General features: G+C 34.5%; 1 protein-coding gene across 1 annotated transcript; it reads left to right on the top strand.

Moving 5' to 3' along the window:
* The first annotated feature begins 37 nt into the window (after positions 1-37).
* On the top strand, positions 38-15,380 carry LOC140756846 (uncharacterized). The gene is made up of 8 exons (XM_073092375.1): positions 38-55; positions 843-1,294; positions 5,461-5,474; positions 9,355-9,500; positions 10,461-10,583; positions 12,177-12,334; positions 13,388-13,445; positions 14,682-15,380. The coding sequence occupies exons 1-8, from the start codon at positions 38-40 to the stop codon at positions 14,793-14,795; spliced, it is 1,083 nt and encodes a 360-aa protein (XP_072948476.1). The 3' UTR covers positions 14,796-15,380.
* The last annotated feature ends 7,715 nt before the right edge of the window (positions 15,381-23,095 follow it).

Here is a 23,095-nt window from a genome sequence, read left to right as displayed (position 1 = left end):
TAATAATTTACGCCTCTTACATCCCCTGGCGATTACAATGATATGCGACCATACGGTTCGAGCTCCCCCCACTGTAGCCGCCCGCAACCCAGAAGCCCTTTAATCGCCTCCTACGACAAACAGGTTCCTACCGATACTGAAACCCCATCCTAATCCCAGAATTACAGGGCTTTTATGTATCTTTTTATTCTTTATACGTCAATCTTAAAAAATGCGTTATTATATGTATTCTTTTGAACTTGTTTTGTTTATATCTATTTCTATAATTAATAGTGTTTTATAAGAGTATTCATCAGCAGTGTCAGTTAGGGAAAGGTGAGTTCCTAAAAATATAAACGTATAATTAGACTAAACTAGATGTGTGGTCACGGAGCCAGACACAAACACATAATAATTATATGTATATATACAATTATTGTATTAATGTTAATGTTTTTTTAATGTAGATAAACATAAAATAGCCCTAACCGTTGAAGTATTTTTAATAAGTTTATTAATTCGGGAATTAAAGACTGGACTTCCAGAATACGGCCCGAAGGACCAAAAAAGATTAATAATAATATTATTTGCATCTTACTTAACATCAGGTAAGGTTGCAGTCAAACGTAAGCCTTGTAAGTTAAAAAAAAAAACAAAAAAGTAATAAGTATGTCTTTTTAGCGATTTACAAAAACTTAATAGGAAGTAAATTTATCATTTTTTTTAACGAAACGTGTGTTATCTGTCTAGAATTTATTTTGAAAAAAAAACTAAACTGAGCGGCTTTTCCTCGCTTTTTACACTACCACCCCCTCCCTCCCTGTAGGAAGCCAGGAAAAGAAACGCCCAGCTGTCACTGACAGCGCCAGTGTTGCCACCCGCGGAACAATCTCCCATTTTTAAAGTTACTTACGGGCGGTTTCTTTTCCTTGCTTGTTGCAGGTGTGAGGACTTCCACGGAAATTGTTACGCGGCACTTTATCGACCACTTGGACCATGGGATTCCGTTGAATATCCACGCGAGACCCCGTATTGTTGGACGGCGACCAAATGCTATAGTTAACATCGAGACTGATGTGTTCCAAGAGAAATCGTATAAGCAATACTCCTCGCAGCACTTAAGGGATGCTCTCATAGCGGTGAAGAAAGGATACAGCGTGTACGCAGCGTCGAATAAGTACGGTGTGCCGAGGAAGACTTTACGGAATTGGATGGAAAAGTATGATATAAAGAGTCAGTTCTCGAAAGGTCGTCGCGGTACGAACACGCAAATGCTGGACCCATTGGACCTGATGCAGGAGACCAGGTCGGAAAGGTTTGAAGGGGCGATATAAGTCGCAAACCGGTTTGAAGCGGTTTGGTGGGAATTTAGATGTTGGTCTTTAGTTGTGAATTCGTATGGTATTTCAAGTCATTCGTAAACTGTAACGTTGTAAAGTTGAATGTTTTGAATGGGATAAATACGGACTGACAGACATAGACAGTATACTGAGAAATCAAAATGTATAACACATGCCTATAGTCTGACAAACTATTCTGTGTGTCTGGCGATTTTGGAAACAGTAATTAATTGTCAACTTTATAACGATTTTTCAATATCCTAAAAAAAGTTTTGTAATTTTTACGCAAATTTTATAAAATTACGAGCTTAAACAGTAGATCTTATGTTGGTTGTCAATAAAATGAAAAATTTTCATATAATTATCAGAGATTCGTAATATTTTTTTTTTATTTATATAATCGTTAAAGTTTTCCACTTCTTAGATAGTTTTAATAACCTGGCAACATTATTATAACTAGCACCTTTGACACACGCACAGATAAGTTAGTCGGACTATAAATTGAAATAAAAGTGTTCCGTGTTGCCATGAAGCAGCTAAACGCTACGTAGTGTGCGATGGTGTTTATAATAAGTATAAGCACGTATTAAATATTTATTAAAGCTCTACGCAGTGCGACCGCACCATTACAGCGAATTTTATAATTAATTTAATCTTATATTAATTTATTTTAGACCATTTAAAAATACTAGACCAATATCTGACTTTACTGACTGACTGACTGAATATTTTACCAATAGGTTATGTTTTTTCAGTCACAATGTAATTTAAAAGCTACAGTAGCGCCATCTAGCGATAATTATGTTTCAACGAATTATTATAATTTATTATATTAATAATAATTGGCCAAGTGCGAGTCGCACTTTCACTAGAAAGGTTCCTGTCTTCCTATGTACCGTACCAACAAATTTTCATTTATTCTTTATTTTTAGTATTTGTTATCATAGCAGTCGTAGAATTGCAATGTGAAAATTTGAACTGTCTACCTATTACGGTTCAATAGATAAAGCGAAAAACACAGAAAAATAGCGGTTTCTAATATGGCGACTCCATTTATTTTCAAGTATTTTTATTTTTAGTATTTGTTGTTATAGCGGCCACCGTTATACATACTTTGTTATCAAGTGTCCATCTATTACGAGAGATAGAGCCCTGTGACAGACAGACAGACAGTGGAGGCTTAGTAAGAGGTTTTCATTTTCACCCTTTGGGTATGGAACCCTAAAAACCAACTTTAACAATAACAATCAGTGTTGCCATTAATTTACAGCTAAAATGTCTGATTAAATATAGGTTTTGTATAATATTTATCAAGCAATTATAGTATAATACTTGTCATACAACATACTGTAGTGGTATATATTATGGGGTTTGCAATTTAGTATGTATATTTAACTTAGTAGAGACCGCGTCAAACTTCTAGTCCGCTCTGAATATAGAAACGATTCACGTCACAATAGCAAATTGTAGATATTAGCGGGACGAAAATAGCGCGGTACCCCTCCCGGCACCCTCCGCTGCCCGCTCTCGCCCACGGGTACATAGCTGCGTTTGTGCCCTTACTTTACGGAGTATATGCTAACTAATCCTGCGCGCAACAACTTCAGAGCGGACTAGAAGTTTGGCGCAGACTATACTTTGGTAAAGGGAGATCTTCCTGTGAGCTAGGTGATGCTCGGACAGCGGCTGTGCTCCAACAGTCTCAATTCCCAGCTTGTATAAATGCAACATGTTGAGAAAACTTCGATAGCGTGATTCAGAAAGCGCCATCTGTTGACGGGTTACGGAAAGTCACATTAACTTCGGGTCTAGAACATAATTCGGTATATTCTAAATATTTTGGCGAAATAATTTATTTATTTTTAGCATTTTATGGCATTTTATTCGCGGTATTAAGATGAAGTTTTTAAGTAATATGTTAATTAATTAAAAAGTACTTTTAATTATTTATGTATAGAATACTAATTTTGTTTCTATAAATTCAACCAAAATTTGTTTTGGATGTTTCTCACTCACACATAGATAAAGAGTGAGATGTAGAAAATGGAGCCATTTTATTTTATAATCTTTATTGAAACAAAATACTTTAAAGTATTTTTTTTTACTTATGAATATGTCACAAAATAATAGAATTTCTCAATTTTCCTATTAATTAATAATAATAAAAACTAATGATTTTTTAAGATCTCTCAGGTATGTTGGTTTTCACACGATATTTCCTTCACCGTAGATGTGTGAAGTTTGTGAATTGTGACGTCATTATAATCATTGGAAAATAGAACATTAGAAAAACTAAATTGAAATTTGAAACAAATATTAAATGGGCAATATTGAGGTGGTATTCAATTTAACGAGAGAGTCGAGTGTGTTCGTTCATCTCTTTCTAATGTACAAGAGAAAAGAAGGACGGAATGAAACCTCATAGTATTTTGTTCAATAGAAGAAGTATTCCACTTAACGATTGTATCGACCGGTTGTCTTATACGAATGAATATAGTAATAGAATGGAATAAAAAAGTTGGTGACCGTCAGAATGGCCGGTCACTACCCATATTTTACATCGAAATAATTACTAAGAGTTGCTACCTAGTTGCTACTAGTTGGTATTAGTTGCTATTAATTGCTACCTTCGATTAAAAGAAGATAAACTACTTTTTAAGGTGACCGGCCATTCTGACATCAGGATGGCCGGTCACCTATCCAGTGAGTAGAAACTACGCAAATGAATAGAGTTTTTTTGTAATCAATAGTTGCTACCAAATCGCTACCTTCATATGCATCGTATTGGACTTCATAGCTTTTAAGGATAAAAAAATATTACAAATTTAATATAAGAGGACTAAACGCCTAATACGCCTGTATAATTAAAAGAGAAAACCCGAAATTAAACATATTATGCTTATACATTATACAGGCGTTTAGTCCTCTTATATTAAATCCGTAATATTTTTTTATCCTTAAAAGCTATGAAGTCCAATACGATGCATATGAAGGTAGCAATTTGGTAGCAACTATTGATTACAAAAAAACTCTATTTATTTGCGAAGTTTCTTATCATTGGATAGGTGACCGGCCATCCTGATGTCAGAATGGCCGGTCACCTTAAAAAGTAGTTTATCTTTTTTTAATCGAAGGTAGCAATTAGTAGCAACTAATAGCAACTAGTAGCAACTAGGTAGCAACTCTTAGTAATTATTTCGATGTAAAATATGGGTAGTGACCGGCCATTCTGACGGTCACAAAAAGTTGTATGTGCTATGTATAGGTGTATTCCACTTAACGACTGTATTGACCGTCGTATTTATTTTTCGAATATACGAAAGAGTGAGAGTGCAATAGAAACCAAAAACTAGATTTTGTAATAATAGGAGTATTCCACTAGACGACTGTATAGACAATGATTATTTGTCCTTTTCTGATTTACGAAAGAGTGACAGAGATAGAGTTAGAAAGAGAGCAAAAGAATGGATAGTCAAAGTGGGAATTTTTAAATTAGGAATATTTTTAAACTTCATTATGGTTTATTTTATTTTTACTATTAATTTGGTTAGCGTATTTTAGTTAAATTTATTAGTGGCCAGTTACTTAGTTGCAATATTAATTTTATTATGTTAGTTTTAGTAAAAAAAAAAACTATACGAATATTTTTAGTTTCAGGGCTCAATTAGCCTTAAATTTATTAATGATTAAATAATGTAAGTATCAAATACACAGTAAACAGACGGGTTTATAATTTACTTACACGAAGTGGTCAAAATTGGAACTAAAATAATTCCATAGAAAATCTGTCAAAATTGACAGTTCCACGAAGAAAGTGGCGCCACCAATCCTGACTAATATTATAAATGAGAATGTAAGTTTGTTTGTTTTTCATGCCTTAAATACATAACCGATTGTCATGAAATTTTGTACACACGTTGTCAGGGGTTCAGTAAAGGACATAGGGTACCTTTTATACCGAAAAATAGTACCTTTCTCGAGGGATAGATAAAAACCTCTGACTGCGAGCGAAATCGCGGGTAAAATAGTCTCTTATATTAGCCCCATATCATTTTTTTATAAATGTAGTACATCGTATATGTGTACGACGAAATTGATGTAAAAATGACTCTGACCCATAAAGCCCCGTGTATATTACCAGACATAGAACGTGTCGTGTCAGACAAAATCATATTTCTATACAATATGTCACCAGGCTCGTTCCGTGTCTGCGCTGTTCCGTAGATATAAATACGTCAATGCACATTATACAGGAGAATACTTTGTCTGACACGGCACGTGACTGACACGCTCTGTGTCAGAAGATGTAAATGAACCGTAACGGTCGTAGTATCCTTCGTACTCCGGAGGCACCACCGTCACACCTATTTCTGCCTTATAACAGCTATAAAATATATAAAAGTCTGTGTTTGTGTAATTGATACTTTGGGGACCGCCCCATTTTGGTTTTCCTTTATAAATAATTATAAGGCATAAGTTTTAGTTCCTAAACAGCCAAAGTAGTATAAAATCCAAAGTTTATATTTATTTTCATTTTTATTCTGTTGATTATTTCGTAAACTTTTTTCCGTAGTTTTAAGGCGAATGTACTTATAAGTCAAAAATAAAATAATGTTTAATTAATTTATCAATAAGTCATTTATTACTGTAAAACGAAGCTTAAAATAATAACGATTTTTTTATAAATAAAATATTTAATTAATAATTACTAATTAGTAATAATAATATGCATTTTATAGTTAGTCAAGTAAGTTAATATGAAACGGTTGGAATTTTAGTTTTAATTTGTACCAAAATAAGAAATAAGTTATCTGTGAAAAGAATGTTGCCAGTATTCAAATATGTATGTACAATTAGAAGTTTAACACTCATTTATTATCTGATTACATTATAATGATTAATTGGTGGTAGAAACCTTTGTGGTTCGACTCCGGCGGCACCACCGCCACACCTATTTCTATTATAACATCAGCGTTAAGTGCTGCTGTGTTCTGGTTTGAAGAGTGTGGTAAGGAAGACATGCTTTTCCGAGGCGTTCCAGCTTAGTCTTTAGGGGTAGTGGCGGATTTATGGCCAACCTCAGTTAGGAATATCTAATCCTATCTGAGGTTGATTACAGACGTCCTTAGGCGGCAGTAGCCACTTACAATGAGAATTACAGAAAATTTCTACACTCAGATAATAAATATGTGTTAAATTTGACATTTTGACAGTTTTTCTTTTCGATATTTTTTACGAATGTTGCAATATGTAAAGAACTAAACAATAGATACACATTTTTATTATATTTTTACACAAGTAGTTTTTACACCAATGTATTATTGTCAACTCGAATTGAATCCATAGTCATGAGGAATAATAAGAGAAGTTATACTTCTCTTAATAATAGATTGTAAAGTGATAACGACTTGATAGTATTAATTATATTACAGCATTTAATTACAGTCAGCCATATTATTTAAATGTATTGAGTCATAAATATGTTTATAATAATTATTTATATAATATGCCTTTAATGAAATTATGAAAGTCCTATAAGTTTTAAAATTTGAAGGTGGTTCGACTCCGGCGTCACCACCGCCACACCTATTTCTGTTATAACAGCAGTGTAAAGCGCTGCTGTGTTCTGGTTTTAAGTGTGGTACGGGAGACATACTTGTCCGAGACGTTCCAGCTTAGTCCTCAGGGGTAGCGGCACATCTGTGGCCGACTTCAGGTAGGATTTTATAATCTTATCTGAGGTTGGTCAAAGATGTCCCTGGGCAGCAGTAGCCACTTACCATCAGATTGATTTTATGTTCGTTTACTATTTAAATTTTATAAAGAAAAGTATCTATACATGTGATTTGTAACCAATTCTTTTGAGAATAAATGATCTTTAACTACATATGTAAACTGTCTATGTATTTTATTAATACAGACTTCAAAGTAAAAAAAAATATGTTTTACTCCTTTTTTTTAAAATGATATACGACATTAAATTATTATTATTTAAATAACGGTTTAATGTTAAATAATCCTTTTCCCTAGACTTGAAAGTCCAAATAACCTTTTCCATTTTTAAAAGTGAGCTACACCAAATATGTAATGCAATTTACTTATATTATTTCTAATTATTGTACCAAATTGACCAAAACAATATACAGGGTGAATATTTTAAATGGTCTTACATAGAACTCGGAAATAAATAGCGAAAATGCTTAAAGGAGTTTTGGGCCGATTTTGATAAAAGCTAACTAAAATTGCGAGAAGTAATAGTCGTTTAGCTGTGTGTAAAATCATATGGAGCATAATATCTTAGTTAAGGTTATAAATAAGCTGTTTCCTTTAGTTCAACATCATTATTACTTCTCAGAAGTTGATTTTATGAGCGATACTGATCGATAATGTATTTGATTTTCGAAATGTACTTTTTTATTCGTAGAAGAACTGTTTTTTTATATTGTTATACATTTTTAGTTATTATCAAAATCGGTTAATTATACAGTTTTAGGTTTTATTATATAAATTTTATTTATAAATTATACAATTTTAGTTTTAATTAAAATCGGCCCTGTAACTAACTTTAAAATATTTCGTATTCCTTAAACCTTATTTTTCCCATCCACACCCTCTTGAAAAATTCACCCTGTATATAATTTTGAACCAAAAGTGCTGGTCTCAATATTATTATAATAAAATAATTGCTTTATTATTTATAAAAGCCGTATGTAGCTAAGTGCGATGACTGTAATTTATAATAAATAAACATTTTCATCGAATTGTTGTTTTATTTGAGAGAAAATAATAATAACTAGCTGACCCGGCAAACGTTGTGTTGCCATATAAATAATAAAATGTTAAGGGTAAACAACCCTTATCACTTAGGGGTATGAAAAATAGATAGTAGCCGATTCTCTATTATTATTCATTAGGTCTGCTAATGAATATGCATATAAAATTTGGTGAAAATCGGTTAAGCCGTTTCGGAGGAGTTCGGTTACTAACATTGTGACACGAGAATTTTATATATAAGATTAGGCAAGTTTTGAACTTGTGGTTCGACTACAAAGCGATTTGAAGTGAGGTAAGGGAGGGATACTTGTACGAGATTTTCCTTAGAGTATTAGGGTGGAACCCTCTGTGGTCCGACCCCAGCGACATCACCACCACACCTGTTTCTAATAAAACTGCAGTGTATCGCTGCTGTGTTCTAGTTTGAAGATTGGTAAGGGAGACATACTTATACGTGGCGTTACAATGTAGTCCTAAGAAGCATCGCTGTGGCCGACCTTAGGTAGGTCTCTAATTCTATCTGGGATTGTACAGATACGGCAGTGACTTACTAGCACACACACTTTTATCAATTTCTGTCTCACTGCTGGGATCGGATCTCATCTCAGAAAGAGACAGGATTTTATAGACATAGTTCTGTGGACTTTACACTCGTTTAAATTAAAAAGGCTTTGTTTAGTCAATCCTGAACTTATTACAGTCCCTCTGCTTGGCACGGATTTCATCTCAATTTGAGTTTAGACCATAGTCCGCCGCGCTGGTCAACTGTGGTAGACTTCACATACTTGAAAACTTTTTTGAAATTCTTGTGCAGGTTCCCTGATGTTTTCTTACACCATTAATTTCTAATATTTACCTACGTACAATTTACATTTTGAGTAATGGGAGATGACTGCCTGGAAATCGAACTTTGGACTTCCCGATTATTTATACGATTATTTAACTCGGCCTCTTCATTGAGAGATCCGAGGTTCAAATCCCAGGCACGAACCTCCGATTTCAAAGTTATGTGCGTTTTAGAAATTATTCACTTTATTAAATTATCACTTGCTCAAACAAAAGGACAACGGCGTAAAGAAATCTGCATACCTGAAAAAATAAAAAAGTCTCAAAGGTATGTGAAGTCTACCAACACGCACTTCGCCAGCGCGGTGGACTATAGCCTAATCCTTCTCATTCTGAAGAAGTCCGTGACCAGTGGGACAGTAATTGTTGATGATGAGGCTGCTTGCATGCGTTACTCATAATGTATAATTGTCAGTGTTGTCCCCAGAGTTCGCGATAGCAAACGTTCAATGCCAGTACGACAGTCCCTCTGATACGGAGGAGGAGAGGCCCAGTGTACCCCAGGACCACACTTACGACACGAGGGATGAGCCACCTGCCTTCATCATACATCAACTTACGGTGAGTTTATTTGGTGGTAGAACCTTTTGTGGTTCTCTGGAGGCACCACCGCCACACCTGTTTCTGTTATAACAGCAGTGTAGCGCTGCTGTGTACGGGTTTGAAGGGAGTGGTAAGGGAGACATACTTGTCCGATGCGTTTCAACTTAGTCCTCTGGGTAGCGTCGCATCTGTGGTCGACCGTAGGTAGGAATATCTAATCCTATCTGAGGTTGATTACAGATGTCCATGGGTGGTAGTAGCTTACCATCAGGTGGACTGCATGCTCGTCTGTTACTTCTATATTATAAAAAAAACAATGTGAGCCGTCACGGGACGCCTGGCAGATGTGAAACATCGACATTATTTTGTAAAAGTAATATGCAGAAAAGAACATATTGTGATAGGAACTAAATATGTCATAATGATAAAATAAAATATTACGATTTTTGCGCATGGCGACGCGTCGCCACACCGTACACACTACTGCATATAGACTGTATATATATACCATCGTATAGCGTGGCGTGGCGCCACGGCATGCGTCGCCACGCCAGAAATCGGTTTTACGTGCGGCTATAGATGTTTTACATCAAAAACACCGGTCTGATTCTGGTAATACCGCTGCATCTTTGTAGCTGATACAACTTTCTGTGTTCCCCTTTTATTGGATGTGGTTAGGAAGACATAATTATCCGATGCGTACCAACTTAATCCTCAGATGTAGCAAGATAGAACTTATCTTATCTGGATTTTTTTCATAATATAGGAGTAGGAGACGAGCATTCTGTCCCCCTGATGTTAAGTCACCGTCCATCCATGGACATCAACCCCATCAACCCCAGACCAGATTCCTAGAACATATTCCATAGAACTAAACTAGAATGCCTCGAAAAAGTATGTCTCCCTTGCCACACAATAAATGTGGCAATTCTACCACCTAAGAATATATCTAACCTAACTAAAACCTTTATTTACCAGCCGTCATCACCATCAAGAACAGGGCCACCCCGAGGGCCGTTTGTCGAGGTCCGGCCCACCATCATGGCGCTAAGTCCGGACTGCGTGCCCGCTGTCAACGTTATACACGTAGGGGAGAGGCCGGTGAGATACATTATATCTATACTAATATTATAAAGGGGTGGCTATACTTACATGGGTAAGGGGTCGTACCCATACTTTGTCTTTAAAATATCACGCTGAATCACAGCAGTGGGGAGGGGCTTAGATTTTTGTCACGTAGTCGAATTCATCGAGAGAAATCTCGCGCTTTTTGACTATATTTGAATATGGCGCGGAGTGTTTAGTGCTTCTTCAACTCTCAGTTGGTAGCGCATATGTCGAAACGTCAGCGGAATGAATGAAAACAGACACGACGTTTGTTCGACAGTTCGCAGTTTAGTGAAGTGGTCAAGCAAGTCGATGAGAATCCGTGATACAGGTGTATACAATAATGTCGTTGTACCGTCCCAATAGTAACAAAAAATATTTTTATTTGTTTCATTTTCTGCGTTCAGAATGATAAAAATTCACATTCGCAATACTACATAACAATTGAGAGGGGGGGGGTTGTCTTAGCATATACTATGGGTGGTCACCGGAGGGGGGGAGGGGTCGAAAAATATTAAAAAAATAGGTCACTTAGTATGGGTACGTTCCCTAACTGTATTTGCTACCCGACCACATCTTGAATCTCGCAGAAAAAAGTTTAAACGTGTCGTTAAACAAACGCTATGTAAAAAGCATACTATAAACTAAGTGATTATTTGACTGATAATAAAACTGTGTAGTTTGTCATAACTCCAGCTCCACATGTACTGGTATTAGGTTAACTTTGCCATAAAAATGAACATTTATATATTTTTTTTTAAATGTGTGTTATGGAGTTTCTTTCGCCGCTTCTTCTCCATAACGAAACATCTAGTGGTAGTAGATGTAATGACATTCAAAAAGTGCTTTGCAAAGAACCTATTTTGAACTATGATTTTGAATTTAAAAAATTGATTTTATTTGAACAAATCATACTGAAACTACTTAATTATACAATATGAGATAAAATAATTATACATGTTGAGGAACATTTATAAATCATTTTAAAATTTTATTTAGTCATAGTCCACCGTATTACCTATTGCGAATTGGTCTTTAAATATTTCAGAACATTTTTTAAAGACTCTCAGGTATGCAGATTTCCTCACGATGTTTTCCGTCGCCGTTATACCCAATGATAATTAATATCTAATGCGCACATACTTTGACAAACCCGAGCTTGCATACTTGGGGTTTGAACCCCTTGATAGAAAAGCCGATTTGTTATAAATAATACCTATAGTTAGTAGACTGGTATACATATTATTATACTTCACCTTTGTATTTCCCGTATGTATATAAATAGGTTAAAGGTGGTAGAACTCTTTGTGGTTCGACTCCGGCGGCACCACCGCCACACCTATTTCTGTTATAACAGCAGTGTGCTGCTGTGTTCTGGTTAGAAGTGTGGCAAGGGAGACAAACTTTTCTGAGGCAATTTAATCCTATCCGGGGTTGTATAATGTCAATACGGCAGTAGCTTACCATCAGGAGTACTGCATGTTCGTCTACTCCTATATTATAAAAATATGAGTGTACTTGTATAAATATAGGGTATGGTTCTACCACCCTCAAATTCTTATTTACGTTCACTAATATCTCTCGTAGACAAACCAGCTCCTACAAGCGCAACCCTCAGAGTGCAGTATGAACAAGCGGATCCGACGCAGCGAGGTGGTGTTGCGGCAAGCAGCGGACTGTGTGTCACAGGGGCTCACCTTCCAGACTGTGTCTGAACAGTTTAACATACCTATATCTACTATACGGTGAGTGACTAGTTATATAAGTACTGTTTGTGTTTATGTTAAAGTATCAGCTCACTGCTGTACACACCGCATGCACATCCATCTTACACAGCTTCCAGCAGAGTGAGGGGCGGACCATGCCCCGCTCACACATATTACTTCTCATACACTACAATATCCTAATTCTAATTAATATAATAAATGCGCATATACGTTTGTTTGTTTCTTACGCTTTCACGCCTAAATTACATAGCCGATTGTCATACAATTTTGTAGCTAGATATAGTCATCGCCAAACTGCTAGTCCGCTCTGAAGTTGTTGAGAGCAGGTGCACTCATACAATTTGCTACGGCGACGTGATTCATTTCTATATTCAGAGCGGACTAGCAGTTTTACGCGGACTATACATACTCGTATATGTAAAATTTTATAAAAAAAATACCATTCCCGAGGGATAGATAAAACCACTGACTATAGTTATGTGGATTACTGTGTGCGTGGCAAAATCCAAAACGATATGGAGAGGCGAAATGTTGAAAGTTACGAAGCTGATTATAATGAACTTTAAAACTGCATCATAACTCCTTAACTTTTTTAAAAATCTTTTGCCGTAGCTGAGAATCGAACCAATCATTTTGTAAAATATAATGACGCTATGCGTGACGCAATTATACAGGTTGTGTTTTTTTCGCTCGCTCGCTTATGCAGTTTTAGTTTTTATCAAAATTGGGCTATAACTCATTTTAGCATAATTATTAATCTTTATAGTTTCGAATTTGGTCATTCACAAATATTTCAATATTATAAATTATACAGGATTTTGAAACACTGACTTTTAACATTTTTGACTATTCCTCTTTTACTTTTGAACATTGCCTATTTAAAAAAAACATCCTGTATAAAATATATACAACTTGAGAAAAAAAATAAAAAGATTGTTCTAGCAGTACAAAAAAACCTATTTACCTATCGCACCTAGTCCAAAACCCAAAAAATGGGAAATGAAAAATTATTAATTATAATAAAATATTATTAATTATTAATAATAAAATAAGTTTCTTTTTTAATTGCAGTTTCTTCATGGCCCGTAAAGGCATCTTACCACAACGTCGGCGCGGGCGCAGCGCTCAAGTAGGTAATTTATGTTTTAATGGTGTGACGTAGTATAAGCGTGATGACGTCACAACACATGTAACTCTTTTATTATACTAGCATATGATATATGGAGGTAGAACACCTACTTCTGCCTCATAATAAGTGTTAAGCGCTGCTATATTCTGGGGGCCTACCACCATCCTTTAAAAACCATCATAGTTCAAAAAAGTTTTATTTCCTCCTTAAAACAGTAAAATATTCCGTCATACACAGTTGAACAAACTTAAGCCCTTATTAATTTTTCGCTTATCCATTGTATAAAACCAACTGAAATTGTCAAATTATCTTAAAAAAAATAAAAATATGATTAAAACAATATTGTTTTAAGAGATGGTAGTAACCCCCGTGGTTTGAAGGGTGTGGTAAGGCAGATACTTACCTGAGGCGAACTTAATCCTCAGGGGTAGAGGAGCATCAGTGGCTGACCTCAGGTAGGAATCTAATCTTATCTGGGGTTGATTACAGATGTCCATATAACAGAAGCTTGCCATCATGTGGACCACATTGTTACTTTAAAATTATTGAAAAATGTCTGTGTGTATAGAAGTTTCACTTCTTGTGAGAGATTGAACTTGAGAGAGACTTGAGAGAGAGAGAAGTGAAACTTCTTCATGATATATTATTAGTTAATTAACATTAACTTATTAGGTTTACAGAAATGAGAAATAATTTCGTATCAAATTATAGATAGTTTATTATTATAAAAATATTTACATTTATTATATCGCTTTTTTATTATTAAAATATATCTTTATAAGTCAATCATCAATTTAAGTGAACACGAAACTGTGACGATATTTTACAAGATGGCGTCCTAAAGTCTGACTATTTTCTTTAACATTGCTATAAGATGCCTTGCATATGTCCATAAAGAAGTTTCACTTCGGACATCGTATGTCATCATCAACCCATCACTGTCCCACTGCTGGGCACGGGTCTCTTCTCAGAATGAGAAGGATTAGGCCATAGTCCACCGCGCTGGACAAGTGCGGATTGGTAGACTTCACATACCTTTGAGATTTTTTTTTATAAATCTCTCAGGTATGCAGGTTTCCTCACGATGTTTTCCTTCACCGTTAGCAAGTGATAATTAATTTCTAATACGCACATAACTTTGAAAAATCAGAGCCTGGGATTTGAACCTCGGACCCCTCGATCTAGAGCCGAGTTTCTAGCCACTAAGCTATATATAATTTTCTAATTTTCTCGCAGCCGAGCCAACCTCTCCAGACCTGCGGCAGTCCAGAACAACTGCCAATGTTCAACATGCAGCACTTTAAACTACCCGACACGATCTCGTTACGATCCGACGACGACAGGACATAACGCAGCTTATAAACAACCTTTCTAAAACATGGAGGCATAACATATTGAATTGAAAACATTTTTAATTTATATGTTTTCTACAAAACCATCTCTAAAAACTCTCATTTATTTATACAGACATTGAACGTATCAGACACGTGTAGTGTCAGACAAAGTCATATTTCTATACAAAATGTTTCCAGGCAGGGCCCGTGTCTGCGCTGTTACAGTAGATAAAAATACGTCAATACACATTGTATAGGAGAATACTTTGTCTGACACGATACGTGACTGACACGCTCTGTGTCTGTACAAGTAAATGAACTCTTATTCTCAACTTGTAAAATCAGGCGTGAATAAGTTAACAAGGCGATAATATACACTTTTTATTATGTATTTGTACTCTTTGGTAAGTTTAAATTTACAAGTATCGTTGGTGCGCTAATAAAGATCCGTTGACTTACATTATTCATTTTAAATTAAATAATTTAAATGCTTATTATGATTCATCATCATCATCAATCCATTACTGTACCACTGCTGGGCACGGGTCTCCTCTCAGAATGAAGATTAGGCCATAGTCCACCGCGCTGGACAAGTGCGTATTGGTAGACTTCACATAACTTTGATTTTTTTTTTATTATTTTATTTTATTTTATTTTATTTTATTTTTATTTGGGAAACATATAATATTTAATACATACAGTAACTTTGACATTATGATTAAAAAAATATATTAATATATTTGTGTATGTCGACTTAACATATTCACGCCTAATCAATATGGAACGTTTAGAAAACTTTAATAGCGCGTTTCAGGATGCAACGCCATCTATTAACAAGTAGTTGTACCTAACAGACAATAGACATAGAAAATATTTTTGTTATAACGGACTGCTTTTTAGATTTTCAGCCAAAAAATTTTCAAAGATCGAATTCAAAAGCATTTAATAGTATAAATAGCCTTATAGGGACTATTGTATTGTGTAAAATATAATATTAGTTGTAGAAAGAAGGTTACAATAATCCCTTAGTGTAAAATAGAAATAATTATAAGAATCTCATAAATTATGCGAAGGAAAACATCTAAATTGATAGATATGAATAATATATAACATTCTCGTGTCACAATGTTAGTTACCGTACTCCTCCGAAGCGGCTTTACCGATTTTCACCAATTTTTTTAAGCATATTCAGTAGGTCGCAGAAACGGTTACTATCTATTTTTCATACCCCTAAGTGATAAGGGTTGTTCACTCTTAACATTTTTTTATTTATATGGCAATACAACGTTTGCCGGATCAGCTAGTAATTTATATAAATATAATTCTATATTTTTGTACGTAACTATTTTTTAAATATGTCTGTTTTTAAAGACAAATTTATTTGTTTTTAAACCATTTTTTTATGATAACTTAATATTTGTTTTAATTACATATTTATAGTCCGCGCGAAACTGCTAGTCCGCTCTGAAGTTGTTGCGAGAGGGTGTAGTCATACAATTTGCTATGGCGACGCGATTCATTTCTATATTCAGAGCGGACTAGCAGTTTTACGCGGACTATACCTAAGAATTATTGTTAAATTTACGTATTATATAATAATTCTTAAACTTTATATTTAATATAACTTATAAAGTTAGTATATAAAGTTTTATAAAGCCATGTCTATCAATTTAGATCTATAGCAGATTTTGTAGTGTTCAAATATACAAAAAATAACATAGTATTATAAAAATGAGTATAATTTCGAAAAACGGTATAGTATATGCTATATATATTTTTAAACATTGTATTTTTAGTATTGACACAAAAATGCAAACGAAAATATTTTTTTAATACATAACAGTGTATTAATATATATTTTGTACGTAATTTGGTTCAATTATCAAAAATATTTTAAAGAACCCTTTGTGTTTGACGGTGGCACCACCGTCACACCAATTTCTGTTATAACAGTGTAGCGCTGCTGTGTTCTGGTTTGAAGTGTGGTAAGAGATATACTTACATTTATTTTGTACTAAAAACTATATTATTCGCTCTACAATAATGTAATGTATGTAATTATATTGTAATCATAGATAAGTATAGGTATCTCACCGCATTGTACTTGAAGAAAGCCATTAAATGGCTTAAACGGTTGACAGTTCTGTCAGCCGTTTAATGGCTGTCATGGTGTAATTTACGCGGAACAACGCCGACATGCGCGGTTAAGTGGTGCAAAAACACGAAATCGATGAAACAGTGCGGAGAAATATAGTTTCATTCGTAAATGATCTAAAGACTACATTTTTTTAATATTTTTCAAAAACGAAACTAGATGACAGTGACAATTTCAATTGTCAAAACTGGTTACATTTTCTTGTTAGGAGTGAGTAATCTTTACTAATCTATGATTGTAATATTATAAATGCGAATGTGAGTTTGTTTGTTACACTTCACGTCTTAACTACATAACCGATTCTCATGAAATTTTGTACACACGTTGTCAGGGGTTCAGAAAGGGACATAGGGTACATTTTATCCCGAAAAAGTACCGTTCCCGAGGGATAGATAAAAATCTCTGTAGACGAGTGAAGTCGCGGGTAAAACCAAGTTGTATGATAAAACCAGTATTGTATTTGAAATTTGTTTCGTATTTTGACACAAAATGTAAAGTATTTTAAAATTAATAATAATTTAAAAATGGTCGAGGACCTTTTAAATGTTATTTAGGTTATTATTATTATGTTTTTTTTTTATCTGAGTCCACTGCTGGGCATTGGACATAACTTCCCAAAACGAGACAACTTAGTCCTTAAGGGCAGCTTACCCAACCTCAGATATGACTCTAATCCTATCTGAGGTTGATTACAGAGACCTGTCTTATAACAGCAGTGTTAAGCGCTGCTGTGTTTTGGTTTAAAGTGTGGTTAGAGACATACTTATCCGAGGCGTTCCAGCTTAGTCCTCAGTAGCAACGCTGTGACCTACCTCAGATAGGATTCTAATCTGGGGTTGTACAGATGTCCATATACAGTAGCTTAGTGGACTGCATGCTTGGCTACTAAATTATAAAAATGTACATGTAATTATAAAAATAGACAGCAGTGACTGAATTAAAGTCTTGATCTAGATTTAGTATACAATACGTAAACACTATGGCAGCTTAACGATAACTAATTTATTCAACTTCGCTATTTCTCAATACATTTTCAAAATACAATAAATACTTATTAGAGTAGGTTACTCAAGTCTCCTCTAGCAAGTGGTGTCTGTAGTTGGTAGAATCCTCTGTGACTCCGGCACCACCGCCACGCCTGTTTCTGTTATAACAGCAGTGTAGCGCTGCTGTGTTCTGGTTTGAAGTGTGGTAAGAGACATACTTTTCAGAGTACCAGCTTAGTCTAAGGGTAGCGGTGCATCTGTGGCCGACCTCAGATAGGAATATCCATTCCTATCTGGGGTTGATTACGGATGTCAATGGGCGGTAGTAGTCACCATCGGGTGGACTGCATGCTCGTCTGCTACTTCTATATTATAAAAAAATGTCTTCGAACAATATTAGCGCCATATTTGTAAGCCATTCAGTGGTAGAATAAGCGATCGTCCAAAATTGTTTTGACATCCAACAGCTATAATACGTAACCTTATTCACAAATAAATTGAGTTGATCTCTTAGCGAATGCAGCAACAATAGACTGGCCACATTTATCATAAACAGCAAGTGTGTACTTATGTACACATGTAAGAAGTTATGCTTCTTTGGCGTATGTAATAAAAAGAGTGCGTGTACCAATGTGTACACGCGCAAAAAAACTATTACAAAACAATAAAATATTACAAATTAGTGTCATTTTGTGCACAGGACATACGAATATAATGTATTGTGTCGTAAAAAATATTTTTCTCTACAAATCTTATAATATTTGCTAACTTCATGGTGTCGTTTTTATCAGTCGATTTTATAATTACTCATATTTTTTTAGCCCATAGAAGTAGTATAACTTCCGTAATCTTATATATAAAATTCTCGTGTCACAATGTTAGTTACCGTACTCCACCGAAACGGCTTTACCGATTTTCACCAAATTTTATATGCATATTCAGTAGGTCTGAGAATCGGCTACTATCTATTTTTTTAGGGGAAGTGATAAGGGTTGCTCACCCTTAACTTTTTTTCAGCTTTTTGGTCAGCTAGTAAATAAATAAAATGTCGAGAAATAGCGAACCTCCTACTGATTTACAATTACAGTATTATTTTATGAACAAACGATTTTTAAGTTAAGTTTTTATTGTTTTTAAAACTTAAGTATTGTTAAGATTTTGTTAAGTATTTTTCTTATTTTTTTTAAGTTTTCTGTAAATTATACTTAAATTACTTTTAAGAAATGTTTTTTTTCTTCATTTATTTTAAAATGTCTCAATATGATTGATCTGATGTACATAATTTATATTTTTTAAATATTGACTTTATTTGTCACAAGTTTTCATATGTAACTTGATTTCATATATTAATTTTATGTTAAAATATGCTAAAAATTGAACATGTAATATTTTTTTTAACAGGTCCTTAGTAAAAAAATAAATCAATATTTTATAATTGTAAAAAAATGTGATTTTTAACAAACTTGTTTTTGATATATTTGGCGAAAGTTTGTTATTATGATTATTATGCATAATTAAAACTAAATTATTTACAAATTTTGTACTATAATATATAATAATCATTTTATTGCAATATATGTTTATAAAGATATTATATATGTGTAGATAGAGAACCCTATCTCTTAAATCGTAATACACACTTGATTTTTTTACAAAGTATGTATAACGGTGGCCGCTATAACAAATACTAAAAATAAAAAAAATAAAAATAAATTAAATGAAATATATTTATTTGTATTGGCCAAAGTCGGCACTTACAAATTGTCAGTTACAATATTTATCTTAAACTACTACCGGATCGGAACGCGACCTCTACTGAAAAGATCCGGTAAGAAACTCAGTGGATTGATTAATTAATAATATTTATACTCTTTTTTTTAATTCCATCATTTTTACATATAATTAATAAATCATTAGCTCTTTACATTTATCTAAAAAATAAGTTTATTCAGCAAGAAGTGAAGCGTCACTTTGATAATTTCTTAATTAACTAATAATTTTATTATTGATCAGCCCCAAGGTGTTTTTATCATCAATCAAATGGGGGTCAACATACAAGAAACCGCTATTTTTCGGCGTTTTTGCTTTATCTATTGAACCGTAAGAGTAGAGGTAGAGAGTTCAAATTTTCACAATATATTTACTTATATGGCTGCTAAAAATAAAAAATAAGTGAAATTTTGGTGGTAGAGAACGCTCTGTCTGCGAGTTTGACTCGCACTAAGCCCATTTTGTTTTGCCTTCTACACATATATAATATATTATGTTAGTAGTAATATTTGTATAACAACAGAAGCTTAATAGTGCCATCTTGTCGAGTCTCAATGTTAGAGAAATGTCTTAAGAAATTAACTTATTTCAAAGAATTCGTTTGACATAGGTACCTCTGTCACACCTATTTGGCAAAGGGTGTGTGTGCTAGGTGGTGTCCGGACAGCGGCCGTGCTCCGACATTCTCAGTTCTCAGCTTGTATATATGCAATATATTGAGAAAACTTCGATAGCATGATTCAGAAACACGTGGTGCCATCTCTTGACGAGTGGTGGGAAATTGTTACACCTATATATTACGTGAAGCAATTCTTGGTTTTGGTTTCAATTACATATGAGGCGTGAGTCTCTAGGGAGTGGTAACGATGTGATTGGCTTCATGCAAGGTCCGCGCCAAATTTCTAGTCCGTTCTGAATATAGAAGCGAGTTGCATTGCAACAGCAAATTGTAGATATTAGCGGAACGAAGACGGCCCCTCCGCTGCCCGCTCTCGCCCGCGGGGACATAGCTGCGTTAGTGTGCCCTTACGTTACTACGGAGTATATGCTTGTAGTTGTGTTCCACCGCATTGGCTCTCTGACTACACCTGCGCGCAACAACTTCAGAGCGGACTTGAAGTATGGCGCGGACTCTGCCATAAGACAGTGACTTGCCATCAGGTGGATTGCATGCTCGTTTATTTAACTATTATAAAGCAGAAATGGGTGTGACAGAGGTACCATCTTAAACCAAAGTTCTGCCAACATTATAAGCTATTTCTTAAGACATTTTCAAAAGTAACTATGATAATAAGTAATAATAGTGTATAATATAATCAGAAATTAGTTTTGCATTGTACCGGTAGCCGTGAAGTGTGTAGATACAACGTAATAAAGTATTTTGTGTATATTCGTTTTTTATTTTCCCTTTTGTATTGATTTTCAGACTTCTTAAAAAGAACAAAAAATGGGAATGAATGAATACATACATACATATGAATATAATGATTATTTAATATATAATTATTTTGGCTGAGTCTATTAATACAGGTACTGTACGAACAATTTATAATTATTAATACGGTTACCGTACGAATAATTTATAATTATTAATACGGGTACTGGACAAACAATTTATTATTATCCGATTCGAACCGGTAGATTTTGAGAAATCTTAAAAAAAGTAGAAATTTTTTTTTTTTTGAAATGTTTTTTTTTTAATAACTTTTAAACGGCTCTACCGATCGATTTTAGAAACTAAGCTCTTAACATCAAAAAATGACGTCGATCGCCATCAGCCCGTTCGAAATCGATTAATTCTTTCTTTCTTTCTTTGAAAAAAAAAGAAAAGAAAAAAAAAAAAAACCTAACCTAACGTAATCAATTCAATAAATGTACGTTCAGTGATTGTCTGATTTCCGTCAAAATCAGTCGTGTTGCTCGCGTGCTCTAAATAAGAGCAGAAAGTGCATACGAATCATAACATTGTCGTCGCTCCGCCGGCCGCGCCGCGTTCGTTGCGATGACCCAGTTAAAGTGCAAGGTGTTATAACCGATTGTTTTATAATATTAAGGTGCAGCTACACTTGTCGTAAGTATGGCAAAGCAATCTCCTTTGAAAATAAAAACAGATACTGAACATATGCTCTATGAAGCATACAAAAAAGAAAAAGCTGAGAGAGAAAATCTCGAAAGCATTATTACCAACTTTAAGAGCCAAATAGCTCAACTGCAGCTAGAGATCACAGAGTTGAAAGCCCAGAAGAATACAGAGGGGAATGAGAACATTCCCAATAAGCAGCCAACTCGTCCGGTGGCATACTCTACCGACGAGGAAGAGCTTGCTAAAGAAACGGAGTGGATAAGGCAGAAAAGCCGAAAGAAACGGAAATTAACGACATCACCCACTTCCGTCGAACAAGATGCCTGCGAAAAAATGGCACCAGAAAAAATTAAAAAGATTCCTCAGCCACCACCCATTATAGTGGATGGTATAATAAACTATCAAAATTTTTATGATTTTCTTACTCAACATGTTATTGGGAATACCTTCAGTGTTAAAATGATGAGTAAGGATAAAGTCAAAATTAACACCGTTAACGAAGACAGCTACAGAACACTCACAAAAAGTCTGTCTGAGAAACAATTAATATGGCACTCTTATGAAAATAAACGTGAGAGGCCAATACGGGTTGTTGCAAAAAAATTACACCATACATGTGATCCGAGAAGAATCGTGGAAGATTTACAAGAAAAAGGGTTTAAAATTTTGGAAGCTATAAACAAGCTAAGATAGAAGAATAAAGAGCCACTTGACATGTTTATGCTTACGTTTAATAATGAAGAAGATATTAACAAGGTTTATAATATAAAATCGATTTTAGGTTGTAAAGTGGAAATTCATCCACTGAAAACTTCGAAATTAATTCCTCAATGTAAAAGGTGCCAAAACTATGGTCACACACAGAAATATTGCGGAAGAGAACCAAGATGCGTCAAATGTACTGGCAAACATCTAACTACGGAATGTCAGAAACCAGCAGACGCTAAAGCTAAATGCATTCACTGTGGCGAAGCTCATCCCGCGAACTATAGAGGATGCATCGTGGCAAAAGAGATGCAAAAAATTAAAAACAAAAATCATAAGAAGCCAAGAAAAAGTGAAAACCTGCAGACAATTCCAGAACAGCGGTATCTAAAAACTACTGACAAAAATGTCACTTTTGATATAAAAAATCAGGAACCAAACAGAAAAGTCACAATTAAATCTTATGCTCAAGTAGCAGCATCCAACAAAAAGTTACAACAACAGTCAAATCCGATTACAAACAAAGAAACTGAAGATAAATTAACTCAAATTCTTAAGTTCATGACAACATTCAATGAACGGCTCAATAAAATAGAGAAAGATATTATCACACGTAC

The sequence above is a fragment of the Epargyreus clarus genome, unplaced genomic scaffold, assembly GCF_041222505.1.
Source record: "Epargyreus clarus isolate Ecla_fem2 unplaced genomic scaffold, WU_Ecla_fem_2.2 ptg000036l, whole genome shotgun sequence".
Lineage (NCBI taxonomy): Eukaryota > Metazoa > Arthropoda > Insecta > Lepidoptera > Hesperiidae > Epargyreus > Epargyreus clarus.
This window is presented reverse-complemented; position numbering and strand designations above follow the sequence as displayed.